Source organism: Leucoraja erinacea, chromosome 12, assembly GCF_028641065.1.
Source record: "Leucoraja erinacea ecotype New England chromosome 12, Leri_hhj_1, whole genome shotgun sequence".
Taxonomy (NCBI): Eukaryota; Metazoa; Chordata; class Chondrichthyes; order Rajiformes; family Rajidae; genus Leucoraja; species Leucoraja erinaceus.
This window is the reverse complement of record NC_073388.1, coordinates 36,959,737-36,973,552: the sequence shown is the minus strand read 5'-3', so window position 1 is coordinate 36,973,552 and position 13,816 is coordinate 36,959,737. Positions and strand designations below refer to the sequence as shown.

The 13,816-nt window shown below is 43.0% G+C and overlaps 1 protein-coding gene across 5 annotated transcripts in view; it reads right to left on the bottom strand.

The window, feature by feature from the left end:
• cysltr1 (cysteinyl leukotriene receptor 1) overlaps positions 1-6,438 on the bottom strand; it is a 33,604-nt gene extending 27,166 nt beyond the window's left edge. The window contains exon 1 of one of the 5 annotated variants that reach the window (XM_055643937.1): positions 6,041-6,438. In XM_055643937.1, the coding sequence (XP_055499912.1) occupies positions 6,041-6,139 (99 nt within the window). In that variant the 5' untranslated portion in view covers positions 6,140-6,438. Of the gene's footprint in view, positions 1-3,751; positions 3,872-5,156; positions 5,572-6,035 lie in introns of those variants that run through there. The other 4 variants (XM_055643938.1, XM_055643939.1, XM_055643940.1 and 1 more) reach the window with 4 other exon arrangements.
• Positions 6,439-13,816: the final 7,378 nt, after the last annotated feature.

Genomic DNA, 13,816 nt, shown 5'->3' with positions numbered 1-13,816 from the left:
AATGCCGTTTCCTTTATCATCATTACCTTTTTGCATATCTTTCATTCATTTGTTCTATATTTCTGTACATCACCGTCTATATTTCTCGTTCCCCCCCAGTTATGCTGCCTGTCCCGCTGAGTTACTCCAGCATTTTGTGTATTTATTTGTATCTTTAGTGGGGGGTGGGGGTAAGGGGGAGGAAGAAGTGGGTGATATTGCATGTTTACAGCATTATGGGTCAAGCATGGGCAGGTGGCACTGGTGTAGATGGGGCATGTTTGTCGAGGTGGGTAAGTTGGGTAAAGTGCCTGTTTCCATGCTGGACAGCACCTGGCAGGTGATAGGTATTCATATTCATGAATTCTCTTTTAGCTGCAATTGAACCTACCAGGCAGTATATTTCAAATCATAACCACTCATTGCAGTAAATGAAAATCAAAACTGCAGATACAGGAAATCTGAAATAAAAACTGAAAATGTTGGAAACAGAGAGGTGGCAGGAACTATGGAATGAAAAACCATCCACATGATCAAAGCACAGACATAATCCCCTGAAATTATAAATCAATACCAATACTTTTCACAAACCAAGCTGACTCACAAGTCTGAAGAAGGGTCTCGACCTGAAACGTCACCCATTCCTTCTCTCCAGAGATGCTGCCTGAGTTGCTCCAGCAATTTGTGCCTACCTTCGAGTTAAATCAGGATTTGCAGTCCTGCACAAATTAATGAGTAACTAAAGGGCCTGTCCCACTTGGCGATTTTTTTGGCGATTGCCGGCATCATTAACTGATGTATCAGGTCACCGACAAATTTGCGGCGTGATGATGTATGACGAGCGGTGTGTTTTCAAGTGTCGCAACTTTTTTTTTGTCGCCACTGGATTTCGAAGTGTTCAAAATCTTTTGGCGACACTGATATGACGCCTGAGGTCGCTAAAAAAAATTGCCAAGTGGGACAGGCCCTTTCGATAACTTATGAAACCATGGATACTTTGTTTATCTTCAAAGCAGGAAAGTACTATACTGCCCACAAAGTGATGTGACACATCCTGGTGACATGATTCTCCCATGCATTTATTGTCGCCTCTGTTTACTGGAATAAGCAATAAATCAGATAACACTCCAAACATTCCTGAGTAATTTTGAACGAAAAACACTGTAAAACATGCGGTCACACGCTGGAGCATTCAACATCAAGGTTCTACATATTGTATATGTAAACATTAACAGATCAACATTCGGGATGGCAGGCCTTATCCTCGTTAATCTTATTTTCTTCTTTGAGCCAAGTAATGGTCTTGGCGCAAAGTTCTCACGCAACTTATTAACAACAACTCTCACAACTATAATTGGCGTAACTTAATGGGCCAGGCAGCATCTCTGGAGGACATCAATAGGCGATGTTTCAGGTCTTCAGACTGATTGTGTTTTATTTAAGATTCCAGCATCTGCAGTTCTTGCGTCTATAATTAGGAGTAATTAAATTATAACATTGTACTCTGTTAAGTGTACAAATGTTAATGGTGTAAATAGGGATTGAAAAAAAAAGACCATACAAAAAAACCCAACAAAGGCCAATGACAAAAATATAAACAATTATGTAGGCAATATATTAAGCATATTACTGTTATTAGATTAGATTAGATTCAATGTTATTGTTATTGCACTTTTCAGTGCAATGAAATGGTTTAGCCTGCAGTCATAACGTTGAATAAATTTACAAAAACACACACAAAAAGTCCCAAAGTCCTTGTCTCTTCCCTCCTTGCTCTCCCTCAGCGCTGTGGCGATCCATGCCTCCGATGTTGTGGCCACCCACACATACACAACTATGCAGCAACTTTGAAAGTTTGGATACTGTGCATAGATTACTGACCAAATGCATATTCATTGAATAGCAATGGGCTTTGAAGTCGTAATTAGTTTGATACTTCTGGAAACCACGTTAATGTAATTAATTTAGTTATTTCACAAGTTTTCATAAAATCTAAAAACCTGTAGTTTTGCAAAATGATAAATGAAACAAATTAAACTGTACTAAAAATAAAATCCTATAAAATTAAGTTGTTATTATTAATGTATTATTTTGTACCATAGGCCAACGGAGTTATAACTTTGTGGATGTCTATGGGCAACGAGGGGAAGAAGATAAATTAAGTAAAAGAAAATAGTAGTAGAGGATAGACGTTGACAGAACATAGAACAGTACAGCACAGGAACAGACTCTTTGGTTCCCATTTTTCCATGCTAAACATGATGTGAAGATAAATTAATCTCATCAGTTTAGCCACGATTGATATCCCTCAATTCTATGCTCATCCATTGCCTATCTAAAAGCCTCTTAAACATCACTATCATATCTGCCACTGCTACCACCCCTGACAATGCATTCCAGGCATCACCACCCTCGGTGTAAAAACAAAAGATCCATCCCTCTTTGTCCTAGTCTTTCACATTTCTGTCCTGGGGTTCCAAATGTCTATCGTACCTATGCCTCCCATTAACTTATATATACTTCTATCAGATCTCCCCTCAATCAATGTCTAGTGCTCTAAGTCTGCCCACAGTGCAACTCCTCAGGCTTGCTCGGAATAAACTACGTGTGCCATTTCTCTGTTCATCTTCTTCTAGCTGATCTATAACCTGCTGTATACTTTAACTGTCTTCCTCACTGTCTGCAACTCCAGCAATCTTGATATCATCTGCAAACTTACCAATGAACACATCGATATTTACATCCAAGTCATTGATTGATTGATTGAAAGATACAGCATGGAAACAAGCCATTCTGTCATCCAAGTGCACGTTGGTCCATTTTGACCATTGATCACCCATTCACACTAACTTCCCACTTTTGCACCCATTCCCTACACACGAGAGACAGTTTACAGGGGGCAATTAATCTACAAACCCACACATCTTTGGGAAGTGGGAAGAAACTGGAGCACTCAGAGGTAAACCACACGTCCACAGGAAAAACGCACAGACCTCTTACCATATCACAAACAGATCTGAAAGTAAAAACCTGTAAAAATCAAGCCCTATTATTAATGACAAGAAAAGAAATGGAAGAATAAAAGGAAGATTGTATTAAATGCCTCACCAAGAAGCAAGGATGGTATAACAGCTTCTGAAGTTAACTGAATAAAATCATGGTATAAATAGCAATCACGCTCAGTGAAGGCAAATAAAAGACTGCAAGCCTGGAATGGAATGGAATGGAAAGAACGGTCTTGACCCGAAACGTCACCCATTCCTTCTTTCCAGTGATGTTTTGTTGAGTTACTCCAGCTTTTTGTGTCCATCTTCAGTAATAAATTTATTATCTGTGAGGCAAATCTGCATAACATGCTCAAAATAAATGACTGAAGAAATGAACTGCAAGGGAAACTATAAAAGCCTTATAGTCTAACATCACTGGAGTAAAGTAAAACAATTTTATATGAAGTCACTGGAGATGTTAGGACAGAAGGCATTGATTTTAATTTGCATCTCAAAGGAAGAGACGGTGAGATGGGGAAGCAGGGAGGTTTAGGAAGGCAATTCCAGAAACTACAGTCCAGGCAAGTGATAGACTCTCCTTCTGATATCAGGACTGTGCATGGAATGGAGCAGAGAGCGATAAAATAAAGATGACAGTTTGAAAATGTATTGTCCGCTACCTTTCAGAAAAACCAATAATTCCATATCTGGTTCATCTGGTTTTGTTTCATCTGCTTCTTTTAAAATTCTCATGCGCTTTGTTCCCATGGTCCCTTTAAACTCACCAGAGACCTGGTTCCCAGGCATTTTAACTTGACAAGTCTTCTTGAATTTCTTTGTACTGAAGATAGACACGGAATTCTGGAGTAACACAGCAGGACAGGCAGCATCTGGAGAGAATGGATGATGTTTTGGGTCGTGACCCTTTTTCAGACTGTACCAAAGTTATTATACTACTGTATAACAAATAAAAAAGGATGAATTAAATAGGTATTGCAGTAAAGTAATAATATTAATGAGCAATAGTCCAGAAACCTGTCAGGCTAGTATCATTAATGTACCAAGGTTTATTGATACGTTGGAATTTTACTATACACCAGCAAGCACAGTTAGAAAGTACTTGATAACATTCCACTTGTTTTTTTCTATTTAGATCTGAAATTAAAAGTCATTGCCAACATAAATTGGAACTGAAACCATTCAACTGCAGCTGGCCAAAAAAGACTGAATAGGTCACAACCCCAATCAGTGTAGGCCATTTGCTTCACTTATTCCCACCCTACTTCCTGCAATGTCAATGCCACATCTGCACCCAAGATGAGGTGTTCCATACTAGAACATCCGAGATATCCTCATTCTTTAGGGAACGGGGGTTCCCCTCTCCCATCATAGATGAGGCCCTCACTCGTGTTTCCTCAGTACCCCACAGCTTCACCTTTGCTCCCCCACCCCCTAGTCGCAACCGAGACAGCCCCTCTACTCCTTACCTTCCACCATATCAGCCGTCGCATGCAACACATAATCCTCCGTAATTCACGCCACCTCACACAGGATCCCACTACTAGCCACATTTTCCCATCTCCACCCTTTTCCGTCGCAGAGACCGTTCCCTCCGCAACTCCCTGGTTAACTCATCCCTTCCCACCCAAACCACCTCCTCCCCAGGTACCTTCCCCTGCAACCACACAAGATGCAACACCTGTCGCTATACCTCCTCCCTCGACTCTGTCCGTTCAGGTTAGGCAGAGGATTTTCATCCTACAAACAGCTAAAATGGCCTGTTTCCTTTATCATCGTTACTTTTTTGCATATCTTTCATTCAGACCAGCTGATCAGAGTTGAAGATCTCATCAGCAACTGGCTGCAAGAGACTTGGCAATGATGAGTCCAAAGAAGTGAAGATACACAGACAAAATGTAGTAACAAACTCCAAAAGAAAAAAGGCACAATTAAAACTAAAAGTGGATAAGCAGTGACAATGCTATCAGTTCACCTCTTTAGTTCTGAAGTACTTTTAAAATGCATCTTCCTCTTTATGTTAACTTCCCTTTCAATGCCAAATCGTTGACCTCTTCGTGCCCATACCGGTACGCCAACCCTTGATTGGAGTATTTCATTTTTCAACCTGCTATCATTCAAACAGCATGATAACGGGAAAACATTATGTATGGAGTTATAGCGCTGCCTTACCACGAAACTGCGCAGATCCAGCAATGAATGCCCTCACGGTTGGTGAGAATGCCCCTCACGGTTGGTGAGAATGCCCCTCACGGTGGGGGGCTGGTGCCAGACCGCCGGCGTGAGCGCTGCGCTGCTCAGCTATGAGGTGCGGACCAACGATAGATGCGGACTGCAGTTATTGTTGGTTGGGGGCTGAGCGTGGCTACAGATCACCGAGCTCACATCTCTTGCATGATAATTTTCTCTATATTTTACTGCACTGCTCTCTCCGGCAGAGAAACATCTGTGGAACAAGCTCAACAGCCAGCGCCTACTGATTAAGAAAGACCACCCAATAACAACGACGTGTCCGAAAGGGGCCAGGTTGAGAAGCTTTTCGTTTTTTGGAAACTTTTTTCCTTCCACCAGGAATTAAGAGTTTGCATCACCTCACTATTGCAACACAGACCGTCATTTAAAAAAAAAAAACACATATGGAGTTGATCAACACTTAGATTGAAAAGCAAAAATAAAAAGAATAAACCGAAACCCTTTCACAAATACTGCCTGACCTATCTAGAATTCCCAGTATTTTCGATTTTTCTCATACAATTTTGGATCGCAGTTTAGTCTTCTGGTTTTCTTAAGGAACAATTATTAATTTGTTTGATGTTACTTTCCGGGACGTATTTCTTGTAACTATACAATATAATCTCAATACTATCAACTCCAGATGCAAAGAAATACTTGATTTAATGTTGCTCACTGCAAAAGATATTCATTTGAAATATGTACACAGCTGCGACCAAACGCTACTCATTCAGATTAAATCAACGGCGTTGCTTATCTTTAAGTATAAAAGTGTTGCGTTTTTTTTTTATGGTTGGAGCACAAAACAGTTTTTCCCACCTCACCTTAAGAAGCACGGCCCGACCGATCAGCTTTCTTTCGATACTTTCACCCGAGACTTCTGGCTCTGCTGTGGCATGTGAAGGAACGAAAACTGGACACATAACAGGAAATCCTCCCGCATTGTTTCTTTAGAGCCGTCCTCCTTTTTTGTGCAACAGCACATGAAACTGGCGAAATGTGCGAGAATTTCAATCGTCAGGAGTTTCAAAAGTGATTTGAGTCACCTTTCCTGCTAAACCGGCCTTCCCACCTTTAATTCCTATAGTGTGCAATCCAGACGGGTTCCCCCTAATTCCTTACTGATCCAATCTTTTCCTGTTTGGGGGCTGAGCGTGGCTACAGATCAATTTCTGGTTCGCTGCTTCTACACAAACCAGCCCTTCATCTGTCATTTCCTCACCTGTCCAGTCCATCTCCCCTACACCTGACTCGTATCCATTTCAATTTACCTAATCACGAGTCCTCTCTATCCAATGCTTCTCCCATTTGATGTTTTTGCTTCCACGTCAAATTCTCTTAATTTGAATCATTATTAGATAAGGGCGCACAGCATCGTCAAGGACTGCTCTCACCCCAGCCATAGACTGTTTACCCTCCTCCCATCCGGGAAATGCTACAGGTCTCTCCATTGCCGGGCCAGCAGGTTCAGGAACAGCTTCTTCCCTGCGGCTGTCACGCAAATTAACTCTGCACCTTGGTGATTACCAGTCACCCCCCCGGACACTCCTTCTCCCAGAAAAATTGCACTAATGTATGTACATATATATATTTCTATGTTCACTCTTCTAGGTGAGATGCTAACTGCATTTCGTTGTCTCTGTACTGTACACTGCACAATGACAATAAAGATTGAATCTGAATCTGACTGGTGTGTCTCAGGGATTCGAACTGGGGCCATTGCTGTTTGTCATCTATATCACCAATTTGCACAAGGCATAAGAGTAAGTTTGCAGATGACAAGAACATAGGTGGTATTGCAGTCGGTTAAGATGGTTATCAAGAATTACAGTGTGATCTTCATCAGCTGGGAATGTGTGCGGTGGAATAGCAAATAGGGCTCAAATCAGGTAAGTATGAGGTGCCAAATTTATTTTGGATATTTTGGGATGTCAAACAGTGAACGGTAGGGCCCTGGTGCATTTCTATGAGCAGAGATACCCAGGCAAACCAATACATTGTTCCCTGAATGTACGTAGTGTTGCAGATAGACAGGATGGTGAAAAAAGGGCTTTTAATATAGGGAATTGAGTATAGAAGTTGGGTTATAATGTTACATTCATAGAAGATTTGTACCAGCTGGGGAGATGTACTTGGAGTGTCATGTTCCATTGTGGCCAACCTGGAGTAGGAAGAATGCTATTAAGCTGGAAAGAATGCTGAGAAGATTTATGAGGATTTTGCCAGGACTCGAGAACCGGAGATAGAAAGATTGGACAAGCTGGAACTTAATTCTTTGGAGCACTGGAGGCTGAGATGTGACACTAAAGAGGCATATAAAATCAGGGGCATGGAAAGGGTAAATGCATAGTTTTTTCCAGGGAACCAAAGACAAGAGGGCATAGGTTTAAGGTGGGAGAGGATAGTTTTAATATGTACTTTTTCACACAGAGGATGGTGGGTATATGAAATTAGATGCGAGAGAAACTAGTTGAGGCAGGTAAAATTAGAACATATAAAAGGCATTTAGATAGGGATATGGATAGGAAAGAATGGTACTGTGGCGCAGCTGGTAGAACTGCTGCCTCACAGCGCCAAAGATCTGGGTTTGATCCTAACCTTGGGTACAGTCTGTTTGGAGTGTGTGCATTCTCCCTGTGACTGTGGGTTTCCTTCGGATGCTCCGGTTTCCTCCCACATCCCAAAAATATGAGGGTTTGTAGGTTAATTGGCCATTGTAATTTGCTCCCCCTCCCCCCTAGTTTGGTGGGAATGGAATAACATGGAACTATTGTGAACAGGTCAGTGTGGACTTGTGGGCCGAAGAGCTTATTTCCATGCTGTATCTCAAAGGAAATGATCAGAGGAATAAGAGACGAATGCAGGTAAATGGGATGAACTTAGGTAGGGCATCTTGGTTGCATGGGTGAGTTGTAGGTTGAAAGGGTATGTAATCGTGTTGTATCATTCTATGACTTAAATTAAAATGCAATACAATACAATACAATAACTAAACCAGCTCTCCCTCTCTTGATCTCCTTCCTGCCCAGAACAATCACTCAAGTTCTCCATCATAGATGCCTGTTTGTCCCTCTGCAGTTCTTTTGGTCATCAGAGACCATTAGAATCATAGAGCTATAGAGCACAGAAGCAGGTCCTTCAACCCATCTTGCCCATGCCAACCAAATTGCATTATATGTTCATCCCATTTGCCTGCATTTGGTCCATTTCCCTCTCAACATATCCTATCCATATATCTGCCCAAATATTTTTGGGGTGGCACAGTGGCACGGCAGTAGAGTTGCTATCTTAGAACCAGAGACTCAGGTTCGATCTTGATTTCGAGTGCTGACTGTACAGAATTTTTTCGTTCACCCTGTGACACTATGGGTTTTGGCTTAATGTTCTGGTTTCACTTGCAGGTTTGTAGGTTAACTGTTGTCTGTAAATTGTCTCTTAATGTGTGGGATAAAACTAGTGAACGGGTAATCGTTGGTTGGTACGGACTTTGTGCGCCGACAGGCCAGGTTCCACACTATATCTCTAAACTGAACTAACTCAGACTGCCTCTCAGTGGATACGCCTGGGGTCCCTCATAAATTGCTCTCTTCCCACCATCAAGCTATGCCCTCTAATTTTAGAATTTACTCCAGAAAAAAGATTGTCAGTGTTCACTTTATCCAAGTACCTCATGATCTTGTCCACCCCCCCAGTCTTATATCCTCCAATGGAAGAAGTCCCAGTCTTTTCAACCCCTCTACATAACTCAAGCCTGCAGTTCAGGTAACATAACACCTTGTTGCCTTGTTTCAGGCACGTGCCGTCAGGGTGGGCAAGGTAGGCACTGCCTACCTTGACTAAAATTATAAAATGGTAATTATTAAATATAAATAGTAAAGGCATGGGAGAATTATGCCTAACTAAGAGATCGATCTCTGAGGTAGGCACAATTCTCCCGTGGCATTCATCCGCCATACATGGAATAAGCAAAAGTATGTGCAACTCACGTGCCATCGACACTGCTTCAAGCCTTCAATGACAAGGGGAGCTGAAGGCAGCTGAAATTCTGCCTTTGCAGTGTGGACTGCGCTTGTGCAGCAGCCTACTGTGCAAGCGCAGCGCAAGTTTCTTAGCGGGTTTTTCAAACTTGGATTGTCATTATCTTAAGAGTATCTTAAGAAACAAAGAGAAGAATGGAGTTTGTTTCTTAAGATACTCAAAGATACTGTTTCTTTGAGCTATATGTTTTTAAATACCATATTTCCCCGCAATGAAGATGCTATTTTTTAGCCAATGTTAAGGCACGAAAATTTACCTGCGTCTTGGAGGCCTAAGGTTAGTTTGTTAGCCAAGAAAGATAGACTTGGCTATCCATCAGTACAGCAACATCAAGAACGATGTTACTGTACTGAGGGGATAGCCAAGTCTATCCCTCATTGCTGGCAACTGATGAGAAGCGGCTGTAAAGTGGGAAGCGGCTGTAAAAGGACAGCACTGCTGGGGGGGGGGGGGGGGGGGGGGGGGGGGGGGGTAGAGTTCTTTTCACAGAGTGTGGGGAGTCTGGCCAGGGGTAAAGTTGCGGGGAGGGCAGGAGCGTTGAGAAGAAGGGGACCGGGGATCATGCCAGCAACTCACTCACTCACCGCTGAGTGACCCACCGCTTTGTGGCCAGGGAGGAAAGTAGGAGGGGGACTCACAGCCCTGTTTATATAAACGGGTCGATGGTTGAAAGGGTCAAGAGCTTCAAATTCCTGGGCGTGCACATCTCTGAAGATCTTTCCTGGTCCGAGAACACTAATGCAATTATCAAGAAAGCTCATCAGTGCCTCTACTTCCTGAGAAGATTACGGAGAGTCGGTTTGTCAAGGAGGACTCTCTCTAACTTCTACAGGTGCACAGTAGAGAGCATGCTGACCGGTTGCATCATGGCCTGGTTCGGCAACCTGAGCGCCCTGGAGAGGAAAAGACTACAAAGTAGTAAACACTGCCCAGTCCACCAACGGCTCTGACCTTCCTTCCATCGAGGGGATTTATCGCAGTCGCTACATCAAAAAGGCTGGCAGTATCATCAAGGACCCATAACATCCTGGCCACACACTCATCTCCCTGCTACCTTCAGGGAGATGGTACAGGAGCCTGAAGACTGCAACAACTAGGTTCAGGAATAGCTACTTCCCCATAGCCATCAGGCTATTAAACCTGGCTCGGACAAAACTTTGATTATTAATAACCAATTATCTGTTATTTGCGCTTTATCATTTTATTTATTCATGTGTGTACATATTTATATTACGGTATATGGACACATTGATCTGTTTTGTAGTAAATGCCTCCTATGTTCTGTGTGCTGAAGCAAAGCAAGAATTTCATTGTCCTATCAGGGACACATGACAATAAACTCACTTGAACTTGAACTTGAACTTGAACTAGCTCGGGTGGCTGCGAGAGGCTGCCAGGACCGGACAGCGACATTCACTGCCCGGGCCGGTCCATGTCTTTCAATTTAGACCGGGCAGTGAGGGGACCAGCTCAAGAACAAAGATCATAGAGCGGAGCGGGTCAGTGGGCGATGGAGCTTACTCCTGTGTCAGCGTGACTATCCTCAATTGGTCCCTTGATTGCACTGACACAGGATAAGCTCCACCGCGCGCTGTCCAGTTACCATTGCACACTGTCCCACTCTTGAGCTGGTCCCCTCACTGTCCAGTCTACATTGAAAGGCACGGTGTCACCCAGCGCAGCAAATGAGGCCATGTCCTGCTCCCGGCGGCAGTCGGAATTTAAGGATTTTCAGGAAGCGGCTGACATGAGTGAGGCCGGCGAACGACAGGGGATAGGTGTTCAGATGGAGAGCACTGCCAGAGATGAGCAGGCCAGCAAAAGGCACTGAGGTCTCGGCGGGCACTCGCAGCCTCCCAAGCTACTTCCCTCCCCTGCCACAATGTGGTGGGTGAGTGACTGAGTTGCTGGCGAGATCCCCGACCTCCTCCTTATCAATGCTCCTGTCCTCCCCACAGCTTTACCCCGGGCCAGACTACCCACAGGCTGTGAAGGGAACTCTCCCCCCAATTGGTCCCTTGAACTAGTATTGTCATTCAATAAGATCACAACTGATTCAACTTGTCCTGGTGTGCTCCCACTTTTCTCACCATCTCTCCACCTGCCATCACAACCCACCCCCCATCTATTCAGTAATTCAGAATGGAGGAGATTTAGAAACCTTGGGCAATTTGAATTGTTACTTTCTTTATTTTTATTTTTTATTTTTTTAAGCGTGAGAAATTCTATGTCCCGCCAGCCTTTTTTCAAAATTTAACAATTCAAAATGGAGGTGCGTCATCGACGCCGGTGCGTCTTCATTGCCGGGAAATACAGGACTTTATTAAGTGATATGTCTTTTAAAGACAAATTACTTTATAAAAGTCGACTGACGGGGAGGAGAACAATCTGCGCATGCGTGGTTTAAGATTTTTTGAAGGCCGACTGACTGCCTACCTTAAGTAATTACTCACGGCACGTGCCTGTCATGTTTCAATGCCAACATGTGGAGATGGGGACTCTGCCAGAGTGCAGCTTGTGAATGCGGAGCAAAACAACATACAGCCAACCATGTTATCTCAGAGTGCCCGCTCTACCACCCACCAAACGGAGCTCAGGGCCTGGCAGACATTGACGCAGAGACAACAACCTGGCTGCTCAGCACCCGGCTTGAGATCTAACTATTCCTTTGATTTATTTATGTTTCATTCACAAGAAGAAGAAGACCTTGGTGAATCTTTACTGCACCCTTCCAAAATTAAAGCTGTCCATCCTATCGCTGGGTGACCAGAGCTGCACTCATTACACCAAGTGTTGTTTCACCATTGACTTGTTCAGCTGCAGTTTAAGGAATACATCTCTAGCAGGAAATAATTCAATCGGTGAATTAAATGGACCAAAATGGCCCATGAAATGCAATTGGCAAGTTGGATTGAAGAAGATTCTAAGGCTTTTTTTGACCAGGTTGTTCATTCGGGAGACAGTTTCTCAGTGCTTTGGAAGGTTCTAATCAGTCCTCAGCAATGTTGAGATCCATTGGCTAATAGGTCAGGATCACTTCCTTATGATTCTCCTTTATTTATAACTGCTTCTGGATTTGGGGAATTGTAAGATTTGGGCAGGTGAATATAAGAGTCACATAGCTGAAGAATTTGGCACCAGCCTCAAAGTAAGTTAGGATAATTGGTCAGGTATGGTTCTTGGTTTCTCGTAAATACCAGCTATTTTCATTCGGTTCCTTGTGGATTTCTACCATTTCAGTTCCTCCTTGAGAGGCATATTTCACATTGCAGCAACTTCACTCACAACATACTACAATCCAACAATCCTCGTTTCAGAATATTAACTTGTGAAGAGTAGGTAGCCATTCTGCTCCTGATGAAGTAGTCTGCAAATTGCTCAAGAAAGGGCAGGTGATAGCACACTTTTAAAACAAAAACCCCTTGGAATATCAAGACTTAAATCATCAACAATATAGTTAATATAGAAACTGATCTTTAGGTGGAATTGGCCTATTTTCCTTTAGTCACGACAGAGGATGTTGGGCAAGAAGCTTAATCTCTTAGATCAGATTTTTGAAGATGTGTGTTTTGTATTTCAATATTGGTTCCTCTAAAGAATGGTTAAAATTGCTTTTGGGTGTTTTGAGACTTTGGAGAATTCTACATAAATGAGCAATTTTATTTTCAAAAAACTGCATTTTTTACACCTCGGGTGCCTATTTTCAATGTGAGATATTTCCAATTAATTTAGATGAATGGTGACATTTCTTCAGCTCTCTTTGCATAATGAGAAACACATTGTGGTGTTGTTCCTCTTATCACATCCTGTGGCCTTTCTCGCAGATAAATTTGAGGTGATTTTTGTGTTATCGAACTGTCTGGGTATTCATAAAATTGAGTCATACAGCTTTATTTTCTTGTTAGTGTGTGAATGTCACTAGACAATAGACAATAGGTGCAGGAGTAGTCTATTCAGCCCTTCGAGCCATGTCGTATTTACAACCTCCAGATTGAGAACATTTTAGTCAAAGCAAATGCTTGAAGAGGTATACTTGTCGGCCCTGGTTCTGAGGCACAACACGGAATGAAAACGTCATACAGACTCATTAGTTAGGGGCACAGCGGAAGATTCTGTAGCAGCAAGCGAGACTCAAGGATGATGCGTTGCCCCTCCTGGTGCTTGGGTCCAGTAAGTCTCCGGATGGTTGCAGACCATTTTCAAGGGGAGAAGTCCTTGGCACAAAAGACATGGGTTGGAAAAGGAATGAACTCTTGTGAAGTGAGTATAGGGAGTTGGGCAGAAGATTAAAAGCAAGACCGAGGGTAGGAGTCTCTGGATTACTCCTAGTGCCATGTGCTAGTGAGAGTAGAAACAGGAAGATAGGATGGATGATTGGTTTAGGGGGCAGGGATTCAGATTTTTATACCATTAGGGTCTCTTCCACGGCAGAGGTGACCTGTGAAGGGTTGGATAAGAACTGGAAGGGGACCAGTTTCATGCAGGGATATTGGCTAGTCCTACTACTCGGGACTGTTTAAACTAGAAAGGCAGGGAATGGGAACCAGAACACACAGTCAGAA